Source organism: Lithobates pipiens, unplaced genomic scaffold (assembly GCF_037356315.1).
Source record: "Lithobates pipiens isolate NorthernLeopardFrog02 unplaced genomic scaffold, aLitPip1_a1.2 Scaffold_3, whole genome shotgun sequence".
NCBI lineage: Eukaryota > Metazoa > Chordata > Amphibia > Anura > Ranidae > Lithobates > Lithobates pipiens.
The window spans coordinates 205426100-205441546 of NW_027507790.1; the positions used below are offsets into that span (position 1 = coordinate 205426100).

Genomic DNA, 15447 nt, shown 5'->3' on the forward strand with positions numbered 1-15447 from the left:
ATCTCAGAACTGGTTGGACTACATTACAAACCTTGCCACTTTCAATTATCAACACTGCATATGCATAAATTGTTTCACATTTATTATATAGAATGTTAAAATACATATAAGAACCAGAACCTGATTCCCAGGTAGAATACATATCTTGCTTCTGCACGATCCTCCCTGATGCTAGACCGCAGTTAGAGCGCAGACTGCAGCTTCTTATCCCCTGCACTCCAGTAATCTAAGGTTCTTTGACTTCATCAGGTTCCATGCAGGGACATGAGCATGTCACAGGACAGTCCAGTCCACTGCCAGAGTGGAGGGGAGGGCTGCATGGGACCCGTTTTTTGTTTTCCAGGGTTTTGCTTTAAGAAACAATTATAACAGTTTTAATAAGCACAGATAATCTGATATTTACTTACACTTTACAGTGAGCTGCAGTTAATACCCAGTCAGCTTTTATTAATGTTCCAGAACATTGGTGTCCATTTGTATTCAGTAGAGCCATATATGGTCTAGAGTGAGGAGCAGCTTCCCGTCCTCCAATGATTTTGCTGCACTCACCTGTACAATAATAGGAACACATTATCAAAATAACAAAAAACGATCAAAAACATTGTAAATAAATCAGAAACATGGGCACCTTAAAACATGGTCAGCCCTACTGACCAACAGATAGGCTCAGAAAGTGGTATGTAAGAAAAGCTCAAACCAGCAACCAAGCAAAAAAATATTAAATACTGTATCTGAATATTTTCTATGTTCATTTTCAGTTAGCTGTAGGCTCCTTTTCAGATGTTTACCAGATTAGTAGACTTAGCGTCTTTGCTAAAATTAAGTCCATTGTTTACAGAACTCAATAGTTCAAGCTAAAATGTTCTCTCCTGCACATACTGCCTTATGTCATACCCTTGGTACGGCCCTCCTGCACATACTACCCTATGTCATACCCTGAGCAGTTCTCTGTTGCACATTCTGCCTGCTGTCATACCCTCTGGGATCCTTTCCTACACATACTGTCTGCTAACACTCTTTTTTAGCATTGTTTGTTTTATCCCACATTTTCTCATTGTGGAACTACCCCAGTAATAATAATGATGCACATTGCAATGGTCCTGATAGGTTCTCCACAACTGCACTGCTGGTCAGCTCTAAATCGAAACTGCCTTCTAAATTATTGCCCTACACATTTGATTCAACATTGTATTCCTTATTTACTTGAAGCTGGTCAGTATAATATACATATATGATGTATATATAATGAAGCATCTAAAGCTTTGTTGGTACAGAGGTATACAGGGGTACAAATACAGTTTCTTTTGGACCTGTGTTCACGTTTATGGAACAAATGTAATGGTAAACTAACATTGGATGTCCTCCTGACTCTCCCAGTTCCTGCTGTACTTACCTCCAGGGTGGCTGAGCTGTCAGTACCCCTGCATCACTCCAGTGAATTTGAAATGGAGGGTAAGTACAGCAGGGACCTGGGAAAGGAAGGGGGAGAGTGTCCGGTGTTAGCTCACCTTTAAATTGTTTATGTAAAAGTGACCCTTTAAAGAGGAAGTAAACCCTGATGTGTTTACATCCTCTTTCATTCCCTGCAAAGGCATCGCATAGTAGCCCATTATGTGTCACTTACCTGACACAGGAGCCAGCGAAGTCACCACTGTCCCCTGTAGTCCGGCGCATCGATCTTCTCGGTGGGGTCTCGCAGCTCCACTGCTATCATTCGGTGAAGCCGCGATGACGTCACTTCCGCTCATGCGCACGGGAGCCGACACGCGCGGCATTGCGCGGCATCTTCATCATTGACGATGCCGCGCTCAGTGCGCCTGCGCGCCGCTGTCTACGACGCATGCGCCGTAGACAGCGGTGCCTGTCTTTGGGCAAATATCTCCTAAACCGTATAGGTTTAGGAGATATTTCTTGGACCTACAGGTAAGCCTTAATCTAGGCTTACCTGTAGGTCAAAGTGGTTTGTAAAGGTTTACAACCACTTTAAGGATCGCTTTGAAAAAAAAAATTGTATCATTCAAACAGGATTATTATTTACAGCTATGTGGAGCTGTGATGGGTTATTATTATTATACAGGATTTATATAGCACTAACAGTTTACTTTGCGCTTACAATCTAAAAAGGGAGACAATACAGTTATAATACAATAAAATACAAGAGGATTAAGAGAGCCCTTCTCAGACGAGCTTACAATCTAATAGGGTGGGGCAGGTGGTACAAAAGGATGGAAGTGGTAAGATTAGTTGGAGATGTGATAGGCTTCCTTGAAGAGATGAATTTTCAGGGATCGCCTGAAGGTAGCAAGAGTAGGGGATAGCTGGACAGGTTGAGGTAGAGAGTTCCAGAAGATGGGAGAGGCTCTGGAGAAATCCTGGAGATGAGCATGGGAGGAGGAGATGAGGGAGCTTGAGAGCAGGAGGTCTTGAGAAGAGCGGAGAGGATGATTTGGAGACAGGATTGGTGATGTAGCTCGGGGCAGAGTTATGAAAGGCTTTGTATGTTTTGGTTAGTATTTTGAATTTGATTATCTGGGTGATGGGGAGCCAGTGTAGGGATTGAATGAGAATGGAGTTGCAATAGTCAAGGCAAGACATAACAAGGCGTTTCAAATGCTGCTCTGCCTTACGAAAAGGATTTATGACATATAGTGAGGGAAAAATTCCCTGTTGATTTTGTACATTACCCACTGACAAAGAAATGATCAGTCTATAATTTTAATGGTAGGTTTATTTTAACAGTGAGAGACAGAATAACAACAAAAAAATCCAGAAAAATGCATTACAAAAAAGTTCGAAATTGATTTGCATTTTAATGAATGAAATAAGTATTTGACCCCTTCGCAAAACATGACTTGGTGGCAAAACCCTTGTTGACAATCATAGAGGTCAGACGGTTCTTGTAGTTGGCCACTAGGTTTGCACACATCTTAGGAGGGATTTTGTCCCACTCTTCTTTGCAGATCCTCTCTAAGTCATTAAAGTTTGGAGGCTGATGTTTGGTAACTCGAAACCTTCAGCTTTCTCCACATATTTTCTATGGGATTAAGGTCTGGAGACTGGCTAGGCCACTCCAGGACCTTAAAGGGGTTTTAAAGCTATGTTTAAAAAAATAAAAATAACAAACACGTCATACTTACCTCCTCTGTGCAAGGGTTTTGTACAGAGTGGCCCCGATCCTCTTCTGAGGTCCCCCAGCAGTGCTCCATGTTCCTCCACGCATCGAGTGCCCCCACGGAGAAGTGCTTTACCTGGGGCCACTGCATCCATTGACACAGACAGAAGGACTTGGCCCCGCCCCCGGCTCTTGCGTCATTGGATTTAATTGACAGCAGTGAGAGCCAATGGATCCTGCTGCTTTCAATCTATCCAATAAGGACAAGAGACATTGGCTGGAGCTGATGTACTCATCCCCATTGCTGGAACAATCGGGCTTAGGTAAGTAAAAGGGGGTTTCTGGGGGGCAACTGCACAAAAAAAGGTTTTTTTCCTTAATGTATAGAATGCATTAAGGTGAAAAACCTTGAGGGTTTACAACTCCTTTAACCACTTGCCGACCAGCGCACGCCGATGTGCGTCGGCAGAATGGCACGGGCAGACAAATGGGCGTACCTGTACGTCCCTTTAAATTTGCCGCCCTGCGCTGGTCGGGACCCCCGTGAGTCCGGTCGCGGGACTCGCGGACTCGATCGCCGTGGGCATACCAGCGATCGTCTCACGGACCGGCCGAATTAAGAAATGCTGTTGTAAACAGCATTTCTCCATTCTGCCTAGCAACTAGTGACGCTGATCTCTGTTCCATGTGATTGGAGCAGAGATTAGTGTTCACTAAATTAAAGCCCAACCCCCCCACAGTTAGTAACACACCCCTAGGAACACTTAACCCCTACACTGCCACCCGCTGGTTAACCCTTTCACTGTCAGTGTCATTTACACAGGAATCACTGCATTTATATAGCAGTGATTACTGTATAAATGACAATGGTCCCAAAAATGTGTCAAAAATGTCCGATGTGTCCACCACAATGTCGCAGTCACAATAAAAATCGCTGATCGCCGCCATTACTAGTAACAAAAAATAATAATAAAAAATTATTAATAAAAATGTCATAAAACTATCCCTATTTTGTAAACGCTATAACTTTTGCGCAAAGCAATCAATAATCGCTTATTGCATTTTTTTTTTACCAAAAATATGTAGAAGAATACGTATCGGCCTAAACTGAGGGAAAAAAATGTTTTTTTATATATTTTTGGGGGATATTTATTATAACAAAAAGTAAAAAATAATGCGTTTTTTTTTTCAAAATTTTCGCTCTATTTTTGTTTATAGCGCAAAAAATAAAAACCGCAGAGGTGATTAAATACCACCAAAAGAAAGCTCTATTTGTGGGGAAAAAAGGACGTCAATTTTGTTTGGGAGCCACGTTGCATGGCCGCGCAATTGTCAGTTAAAGCGACGCAGTGCCGAATCGCAAAAAGTGGTCTGGTCTGGTCTTTGACCAGCAAAATGGTCCGGTCTGTAAGTGGTTAATGTGCTTTGTTGCCTTGGCCGTGTGTTTTCGGTCACTGTTAGGCTGGAATACCCATCTACAACCCATTTACAATGCCCTGACGGAGGCAATGAGGTTCTCACCCAAGATTTGATGGTACATGGCCCCATCCCATGTCCCTTTGATGCAGTGAAGTTGTCCTGTCCCCATAGCGCAAAAACACCCCCTAATGTTTCCACCTCCATGTTTGAGGGTGGGAATGGTGTTTTTGGGGTCATAGGCAGAATTCTTCCTCCTCCAAAAAGTTGAGTTTATGCCAAAGAGCTCAATTTTGGTCTCATTTGAATCATTCAGATGTTTATTAGCAAACTTCAGGTTGGCCTGTACATGTGCTTTCTTAAACAGGAGGAACTTGCAAGCGCTGGAGGATTTCAGTCCTTCAGAATGTAGTGTGTTACCAATTATTTTCTTGGTGACTACTATGGTCCCAGCTACCTTGAGATCATTGACAAGATTCTCCCATGTAGTTCTGGGCTGACTCCTCACCATTCTCATGATCGTTGAAACTCTGCGAGGTGAGATATCACATGGAGCCCCAGACTGAGGGAGACTGACAGTTATTTTGTGCTTCTTCCAATTCTGAATAATCACACCAACTGTTGCCACCCTCTCACCAAGCTGCTTGGTGATGGTCTTGTAGCCCATTCCAGCCTTGTGTAGGTCTACAATCTTGTCACTGACATTCTTGGGCAGTTCTTTGGTCTTGGCCATGATGGAGAGATTGGAATCTGATTGATTGCTTCTGTGAACAGTTGTCTTTTATACCGGTAACAAGCTGAGGTTAGGTGCACCCCCTTTAAGAGATTGCTCCTCATCTCAGCTTGTTACCTGTATAGAAGACACCTGGGAGACAGAAATGATTGACAGAGGGTCAAATACTAATTTCACTCATTAAAATACAAATCAATTTAAAACTTTTTTTAAATGCGTTATTACTGGATATTTTTGTTGTTATGTCTCTCACTGTTAAAGTAAACCTACCAGTAAAATTATAGACTGATCATTTCTTTGTCAGTGGGCAAACATACAAAATCAGGAGATCAAATACTTTTTTGTAGCTGGTAGAGAAATGTATTTGTTCTCAATAATTATTTCAAGAATATTCCCTGCAGTGGGGTCACTTTATAGATGACACATCGCCATATGGCATCAGAATGCATTGTCCCTGGAGTGATTCCATAGTGAGCTAAATGTATGGTGGAAATTTAGAATATAATATGCAATACAGAGAACTACAGATTCTGTTTATGGATACATAAACTAAAATCAATAATGGAGGATTAACCACTAGAGATCCGTGCTATAGCCGAATGACGGCTACAGCACGGACCTGCTTTGCCGGAACTACATCTATTGACGTCGTCCCATGCACGAGCGGCCTGCGTGACCCCTGCTAGTCTATGAGACTCGCCTGATCACGGATCCGAGCAAGGGGTCGATCCCAACCCCTTACCACGTGATTAGCTGTCAGCCAATGACAGCTGATCATGTGACAAAACAGAGCCGGTAATCGGCTATTTTTCCTCCTCGCGCTGACAGCACGAGGAGAGAAAAAAAAGCCGATCACCGGCGCCCGTGATCGGGACATCAGTCCCGATCACGGCCAGCTTATCAGTGCCCACCTGCCCCCTGCCAGTACCACCCAGCTATTAAAAAAAGTGCCACCCAGCAGTGCCACCCATCAGTGCCCATAGTGCCATACATCAGTGCCATACATCAGTGCCCACAGTGCCATAAAATCAGTGCCCACAGTGCCATACATCAGTACCCACAGTGCCACCTATCAGTGCCCACAGTGCCACCTATCAGTGCCCACAATCTGCCTCAACAACAGTGCTGCACCTCAGTGCCACATATCCGTGCCCATCAGTGTCATCTACCAGTGCCCATCAGTGCCCATCAGTGCTGCCCATCAGTGCCCAGCAGTGCCACATATCAGAGCCACCTATCAGTGCCACCTATCAGTGCCCATCAGTCCCATCTATCAGTGGTACCTATCAGTGCCCCTTAGTGCCACCCATCCGTGCCACCCATCCGTGCCACCCATCAGTGCCACCTATCTGTGCCCATCTTTGCCCATCAGTGCCGCCTTATCTGTGCCTATCGGTGCCATCTTATCTGTGCCTATTAGTGTCGCCTTAACTGTGCCTATCAGTGCCCACCAGTGCCGCCTATCAGTGCCCACCAGTGCCGCCTCATCAGCTCATTTCAATGAAGGAGAAAAATGACCTGTTTGCTAAATTTTATAACAAACTATTAAACATGATTTAAATTTTTTTTTTATTTTGCATTTTTTGTTTGTTTAGCAAAAAATAAAACTCCCAGCTGTAATTAAATACCACCAAAAGAAAGCTCTATTTGTGGGAAAAAAATTATAAAAATGTAATACCGCTTTAAGGCCACATTGCAAGGCATAAATATGCAGTTTGTGATAAAAGAATTGAAATACCATTAATTAGAGACTTGATAATGGCCATGCGGTTTTACAGTTAAAGTACTATATATGGCCGTTGATCATTTCCCTAAATTAAAATGAGGTGGAGGGGCATTTTTTATAAAAGGGGAGAGATATTAACCACTTGCTTACTGGGCACTTAAACCCCCTTCCTTCCCAGACCAATTTTCAGCTTTCATAGCTTTCACACTTTGAATGAAAATTGTGCGGTCATGCAACGTTGTACCCATATGAAATTTTTATATATTTTTTCATACCAATAGAGCTTTCTTTTGCTGGTATTTAATTACTGCTGGATTTTTTATTTTTTGTTAAAATGTTGCTAAAATGTTATGTTAAAAAAAAGCCTGCAAATTTTGAAAAAAAAAAACTGTTTTGTTGTAAGATTTTTTCAAACAGGTACTTTTTCTCCTTCATTGATTTAAGCTGATGAGGCTGCGCTCATGGGCACCGATAGGCTGCACTGATAGGTGGCACTGGTGGACACTGATAGGTAGCACTGGTGGACACTGATTGGTGGCACTGGTAGGTGGCACTGAATAGCATTGATGGGTGGCACTGAATGGCATTGATAGGTGGCACTGATAGGTGGAATTGATGGGCACTGGTACAAGATACTGATAGGCAGCACTGATAAGTGGTACTGCTTGGCACCACTGGTGGGCATTGATAGGTGGCACTGATATGCACTAGTGGGCACTGCCAGGCGGCACTGGTGGGCACAGATGAGGGGGTGTGGCTCTTCCTCTTTGGGACCGATGTCCCTTTCACAGAAGCTGGTGATCACGCTTTCAGCATGAGGAGAAAAAAATAAAATGACTACCGATCTTCTATTTACATAACGTGATCAGCTGTCATTGGCTGACAGCTGATCACGTGGTAAGGGGCTGGTATTGACCCCTTACTCATTGATTCAGTGATCACAAAATGCGCCACACACGCCCCTCAGGGCGTAAAGGCAGCTCATGCATCGGAGGACATCTATTGACATCCCTGTAGCCGTCATTCAGATATAGCGCGGGTGTGAGGAGGTTAAATAGATACACCAACAAAATACTTTACAACCATGGATGCTTAATGTGGATTTAAATCTACATTTATTCTTATAATTTGGATGAATGCTGTGATTAATTTTGATATATTAGATTGTAAAAGTTTTGGATGATAATAATTGATGTAACTTCTCTCCCTGCTATCGTGACCTCTGAGGTGGAGAAGCAAAGATCGAGAAAATTGTCAGTGATGTGCTTATATAGCACTTTATTAAAACACATTACATATTTAGAAATCAGACAAGTGTCATTTAGTAATGATAACTTGTCACTTGTAGAAAGTCATATGTGTCATAAAAAATAACCTCAAATTTAGGTGGATGTTTTACAAAATAGAAACATTATTTTCTAAACTTACAAAGCAAACATGAGTCTGGTCTGTACTAATTTCTCTTTCATAGGTCTAACGTACCTTTACTACATAAACCACAACTGAGCTTTATTAAATTGAGAAAAAAAGTCTCTTATTTTTTTGGCCACACGACAAACTATTGCAAAAATTATTATCCTACTTGATAACCATTCTAACTTTTTACAAATCTGGTCTCCATCACTTGATTTTACCAACACACTTAATATCGATAATTCTTTACTTTCTCTCTAAAATCATACATCCACCATTCATATAAAATCCAGCATATCTTAATCTACCTCTTCCTCTACTCTTCTTTATTTCTTCTTTTGTTCCTTCCTTATTTCTTTTTATTTTCTATTTTTTGGTTGTTAACTAATCCCAATATATTTAATTGTATATGACAGAGAGATAATACATTCAATGAGCAAAAAGTTATCTGCACGCCCCGATATAGACTTTTATTCTATATTTATTGATGTTATTTTATATAACATATCTGTATTACCTTATTTATCTATTCTATCTTAATCTTCTTAATAAAAAAAAATATTGTAACTCATAGGTCAAACTTACCATTTGGAAGCAGTAGGGAAGCTAACAGACATGTTGAAATCCAACCGAGCATCTTTTTGGTTTTTCTAAACAGCAAAGATAGCAACTGGAGATTTCATCGTAGTTATATACACCGTGGGCTGACACCACCTTGTTTGCAGTTTCCTTTTACTACGTATAACAACCAGATCATTGTCTTTATTCCTCCCAAGACCTCCTGCTCTCTAGTTCCCTTGTCACCTCCTCCCATGCTCGCCTCCAGGACTTCTCTAGAGCCTTTCCCGCCCTATGGAATTCTCTACCTCGATCTGTCTGACTATCTCCTACTCTATCCCCTTTTAGGCGATCCCTGAAAACCTATCTTGCCTCCACCTAACAACTGTACTTTTATTTTCTAAATCAGCTCATCCCCCACAGTTATTGCCTTTTGTATCACTTGACCCTCCCTTTTAGATTGCAAGCTCTAATGAGCAGGACCCTCCGATTCCTCCTGTATTGAATTGGATTGTAACTGTACTGTCGGCCCTCATGCTGTAAAGCGCTGTGCAAATTGTTGGTCCTGTATAATAATAATAAAAAATAATAATAGGCACCTAACAAGGTAGTGTATTAAAGGGAAACACCTCACTCATGTAATGTAGGCAGTAAATACATGCCGTGCGTATACGCTTTTTGTTTTAAAAACTGGAATTGGAAAATTGCATTTGAAATATTAAAGTGTGTAAGCCATTTTTAAAAACTATAAGGCATTCTGTGACTGGACAAGGGGACATTACAACACTCAAATGTCCCTTGTCCAATTATAGAACACTGTGAAATCTTCAAAAAGAAGACAAGACATTTTCTAAATGGATGAACTGAACAGCAAGTGACTTGCTGTGATCAATGTGTTCCAGCCCTGAATGTCTATTTCACTACCAGAACTTCAACGGTGATATCAATGTCAGGGGTTGCCGCACGAGTGCGTTCCCGCACGAGCGCCCTGAGGGAGAGCGCTTTCCAACGTGGCACTCAAGAAGAGGAGGAGCCAGGAGCATGACTGAGGGACCCAGAAGAGGAGGATATTAATGTATTGTATTTGGCGTCAGTAGTTTATACATTGCAGTTTTTGCACATTTTCATGGCATATGGTAATATTTACCTTTTGTTTGTCAACTATTTGCACAATATTTATTCAACCTCATTAGCAGCACCACACCCACTCCTATTACTTGCTTTATAATAGCATACCTTTACATCACCCTGCATCGGCAGCTCCTGCGCGGCTAACAAAGTGTGCCCCCTGGAGCCCGGCCATCCGCATATTACTCAAATACACCACTGTATCCACCACTGTGTCCGGGTAGTTACATGGTGTTTTTCCATGTGATTACTGTGTCCATTCACAGCAATCACACAGTACACAATGGAAGGTGAAAGTAACTCTCAGTGGGAGAGCAGAGAGAATCAATGCTACAGTCTGTGAGTGTACAATGGACTGTCAGGCTGCTTGTACATTAATGCTCTGTACACACGGGCGGACATTCCGACAACAAAATCCATCTGATTTTTGTAGACAGATTTTGGCACAAACTTGTCTTGCATACACACAGTCGCACAAAGTTGAAAAAAAATAATCTGATCGTTCAGACCGAGGTGACGTACAACACATACGTCGGGACTATAAAGAGGCCCGTAGCCAATAGCTTTCGTCTTGTAATTTATTCTGGCACTGTGCGTCGTAATTGTCTATACACGATCGGAATTTAAAGGATCGGATTTTGTCAGAAAATTTTAGATCCAGATCTCAAAAAGTCCTATGAGCCCACACACAATCGGAATTTCCGACAACACAGTCCGATCGCACATTTTCTATTGGAAAGTCTGACCATGTGTACAAGGCATTAGACTGCAGTGTCATCCACCACCATGGTTCCTTCTTGGATGCACATTAAAAATACATGAACCTAGATTTTTTTTGTTAGTAGCTATGCTACGGGCATGTTTTATATGCAGATCAGCAAAACACCAGGCAATTAGGTTATAGCAAAGTTCTCAAGAGTAACCATTTAGTTGGAAGTAAGGTCCCAGGTGAACACAAGTAAAACATTTTTAATTAATTTAAGTAAATGTCTTCAACTGTGATGCGCTCCAGCCAGAAATTCTGCCAGTTCTGTTTTAACTTTTGTCTACAAAACAACACAAATTATAGCACTTCCCTTCACAGATTATCAAAAAGCATGTAGCGGAGAGCAGATAACAGAGGTGTGCTGTTTAGGGATGAGCTTTGTGTTCGAGTCGAACATATGTTCGACTCGAACATTGGCTGTTCACCCGTTCGGCGAATACCAAACGTTATGGGCTGTTCGCGCCAAATTCATGTGGCGCTCACGGCCCACAGTGCACTGCGCCATCGCAGTGCATTGCTGGCTCATGATTGGCCAAGCATGCACTGTGACCCCGCATGCTTGGCCAATCACAGCGCCGGCAGCGAGGAGAGCCATGATTGGCCCCAGGCAGGATGCCTGTGGCCAATCATAGTTCAGGTTGTGTAGTACACACACCACACTATATAAGGCCGCCAGCGGCATCTGTAGGAGTTAGTGGGTGTTCTTGGTACCTTCAACACAGTATACACCGTTCGTTATCGGCCGATTTTGCGTTCTTGCTCTTCTGTAGTGGTTGTTGTCTGCGTGCCCTGACCGCAGTATACACCATTATATCCACCTATATAGCTAGCTATATTGCTCTTTTTTAATAGAGCTTGCAGTCAGTTGTAGGAGATTGTGCGTGCTGTCTGCGTGCCCTGACCGCAGTTTACACCGTTATATCCACCTACATAGCTAGCTATTTTGCTCTTTTTAAATAGAGCTTGCAGTCAGTTGTAGGAGATTGTGCATGCTGTCTGCGCGCCCTGACCACAGTATACACCGTTATATCCACCTATATAGCTAGCTATCTTGCTCGTTTTAAATAGAGCTTGCAGTCAGTTGTAGGAGATTGTGCATGCTGTCTGCGCGCCCTGACCACAGTATACACCGTTATATCCACCTATATAGCTAGCTATCTTGCTCGTTTTAAATAGAGCTTGCAGTCAGTTGTAGGAGATTGTGCGTGCTGTCTGCATGCTCTGAACCCAGTATACACTGCTATATCCATCTATACAGCTAGCTATCTTGCTCGTTTTAAATAGAGCTTGCAGTCAGTTGTAGGAGATTGTGCGTGCTGTCTGCGTGCCCTGACCACAGTATACACCGTTATATCCACCTACATAGCTAGCTATCTTGCTCTTTTTTAATAGAACTTGCAGTCAGTTGCAGTATACACAGTTATATCCACCTATATAGCTCTTCTCTAATTGAGCCATCTGCCATCTGCAGGAGTTAGTGGGTGTTGTGTGTGCCTCCAGCACAATATACACTACCCAATTGCTGGTTTTCCCATCTCCCTTCAGGCCATTACCATGTCTGGAAGGCCAGCAAGGAGAGGCAGACAGGCGCCAGCCGATAAAAGAGGGCAAGCAGGCTCTGTGTCTAGAGACAACAGTGCTGGTCGTGGATGCGGTGCATCGTCATCATCAGCACATGGCCATGGGACACGCTTGTCCTTCTTTTCGGCAGCTGGACTCACCCAGGCTCAGGGTACTAGCAAAGCAGCTGCTAACGCATCATCTTCCCTCCTCTCAATGTCATCATCAGAGACTCCTTCCCTAGACCCACCACGTCCTCCTGAGGAGTCTCCTGAACTCTTTGAGCACAGTGTTGGGTACATGCTCCAGGAGGATGCCCAGTGTTTTGTAGGCTCTGATGATGATACTCAGCTAGAGGAAGGCCATAGTGTGAGCACAGAGAGAGGGGATGCTCAAGAAGAACAGCAATCTGGCAGTCATGTTCCACAAGCTGCATCATACTGCCAGGATTGCTCCAGCGATGATGAGGGCACTGACTCCACGTGGGTGCCTGGTAGGAGAGAAAAGGAGGAGGAGGCACATGTCCAACGAGGCAGGATGCCCTCCGGGGGCCAGCTTAGGGGCAGCACACCAATTGAATCATACCGCAGAGCTCCATCTGTGCAGGGCGCTGCCTCTGCGCGTTATTCTAAACGTTTTTTGGTGTGGGTCTTTTTTGAGACGAGTGCATCAGATCGCACCGCTGCTATTTGCAAAATATATCCTTGCTCCTCATCAGCTGGGATCTCCAACCCCACTAGACCTTCAGTCCTCTCTGAAACCTGCTCTGAGAGGAATGAAGGTGTAGAATTAGGTGTGACACAGCCAAGTGCTTCCGGGCACTCTGCTGGCAGTACACCCACGTCCGATTATAGCAGGCAAATGTCCCTGCCCCAGCTGCTGGACCGTTGAAAGAAGTTCACTCCCAGCCATCCACATGCCCAGCAGTTGAATGCTAGCTTGGCTAAATTGCTAGCACTTCAACTGCTGCCTTTTCAGTTGGTAGACTCGGCCCCCTTCCGTGAGTTTGTACAATGTGCGGTTCCTCAGTAACAGGTCCCCAAACGCCACTTTTTCTCATGGAAGGCAATTCCGTCTCTCTACCGGTATGTGGAAGGCAATGTCCTTGCCTCGCTGAACAGGGCGGTCAGTGGTAAGGTGCATATGACCGCTGACTCATGGTCCAGCAGGCATGGACAGGGACGTTACCTGTCTTTCACGGCCCATTGGGTCACTCTTCTGGCAGCTGGGAAGGATGCAGGACAAGGTGCAGTAGTATTGGAGGTTGATCCGCCACCACGCCTCCAAAATGTTACTATTGGTTGTGACACACCTCTCTCCTCCACCCCCTCCTCTTCTTCTTCCTCCATGGCCTCTTCCAGTGCTCTGTCCTCAGAACCAGCAGTGCTCCGTAGGCGTTCCAGGGGCTGCGCAAGTACGCAGACAAAACAATGCCATGCTGTGCTTGCCCTGGTTTGTTTGGGGGACAGGAGCCACACTGGGGCAGATATTTTGTCAGCTCTGCAGGGGCAGGCCGAGAGGTGGTTGACGCCACACCAGCTTAAGCAAGGAATGGTGGTTTGCGACAATGGCACCAACCTCCTGTCTGCCCTCCAACAGGGACAACTGACCCATGTGCCCTGTGTGGCTCACGTCCTTAACCTGGTGGTGCAGCAGTTCTTGGGCAGGTACCCGGGCTTACAGGATGTCCTGAAGCAGGCCAGGAAAGTCTGTGTGCATTTCCGCCAATCATTTAATGCCTGTGCTCGGCTGGCTGAGCTCCAAAAGGAGTTGAACCTGCCCAAGAACCGCCTTATATGTGACATGCCCACCTGGTGGAACTCAACGTTGGCCACGCAGCAGAGGGCCATCAATGAGTACCTGTGTGACTACGGCACCAAGACAGGGTCAGGGGAGCTCGGTTTTTTCTCACCACGCCAGTGGGGCATGATCAGGGATGCATGCACTGTCCTGTCACCGTTTGAGGAGGCCACAAGGATGGTGAGCAGTGATAGTGCATGCATCAGTGACACTGTACCTCTTGTCCACCTGGTGGAGCATACGCTGCGTGGAATAATGGACAGGGCACTTGAGGCAGAACCGAGGCAGGAAGAGGAGGACTTCCTTGCCTCTCAAGGCCCCCTTTATCTAGACAGTGTTCCTGCTGTGCCACCCATCACACAGGAAGAGGAGGAGGAGGAGGTGGAGGAGGATGATTGTGTCAGCATGGAGGTGGAGGCTGGCAATCAGCATCAGCAGCAGCAGCAGTCTTGTAGGGATGATTTACAGTCCCAAGAAACCCGTGGACTTGTACGTGGCTGGGAGGAGGTAGCTGCGGATCATGTTGTCCTTAGTGACCCAGAGGACTGCGGACCGAATGCCTCAGATAACCTACGCTGCATGGCCTCCATGATCCTGCAAAGCCTGCGGAAGGATCCTCGTATTCTTCAGATCAAGGAGAGGGACCAATACTGGCTGGCCACTCTCCTTGATCCACGGCACAAGGGTAAGGTTGTCGACCTTATCTTGCCGTCGCAGAGGATGAGCCATCTCCGGGAAGCCTTGAAGAAAGGTCTGTGCAACGCGTTCCCAGAGACTGGGAGGTTACAAACTCCTGGTCCTGGACAACGTGTTGCTGAGGCATCGGTCAGAAGGAGCGGTGGAGAAGGTGGCCATCTGACTGATGCGTTCAGAGAATTTTTTAGTCTGCAGCCCCAAGGTATGATCGGTTCCAGCAACCATCGCCAGCGTCTGATTTACATGGTGCAGGAATACCTAGGGGCAAGGTCAGACTTGGACACCTTTCCCACCGAAAATCCTCTGGCTTACTGGGTCTTGAGGATGGATCACTGGCCAGAGCTTGCACAGTATGCAATTGTGCTACTTGCCTGTCCTGCAACCAGCGTTCTTTCAGAACGCACCTTCAGTGCTGCTGGTGGCTTTGTTACCGATCACAGGGTGTGCCTGTCCACCGACTCAGTTGATCCACTGACCTTCATCAAGATGAATCAGTCTTGGATCACCCACAGCTACCAAGCACCTGAAGCTGATGTAAC

General features: G+C 44.8%; 1 protein-coding gene across 1 annotated transcript in view; it reads right to left on the reverse strand.

The window, feature by feature from the left end:
- Positions 1–9109, reverse strand: part of LOC143940914 (granzyme A-like) — a 35799-nt gene extending 26690 nt beyond the window's left edge. Inside the window, exons 1-2 of the mRNA XM_077462735.1 lie at positions 8986–9109; positions 408–549 (exon numbers count right to left, since the gene is read on the reverse strand). Coding sequence (XP_077318861.1) covers positions 408–549; positions 8986–9037 — 194 coding nt within the window. The 5' untranslated portion in view covers positions 9038–9109. The remainder of the gene's footprint in view (positions 1–407; positions 550–8985) is intronic.
- Positions 9110–15447: the final 6338 nt, after the last annotated feature.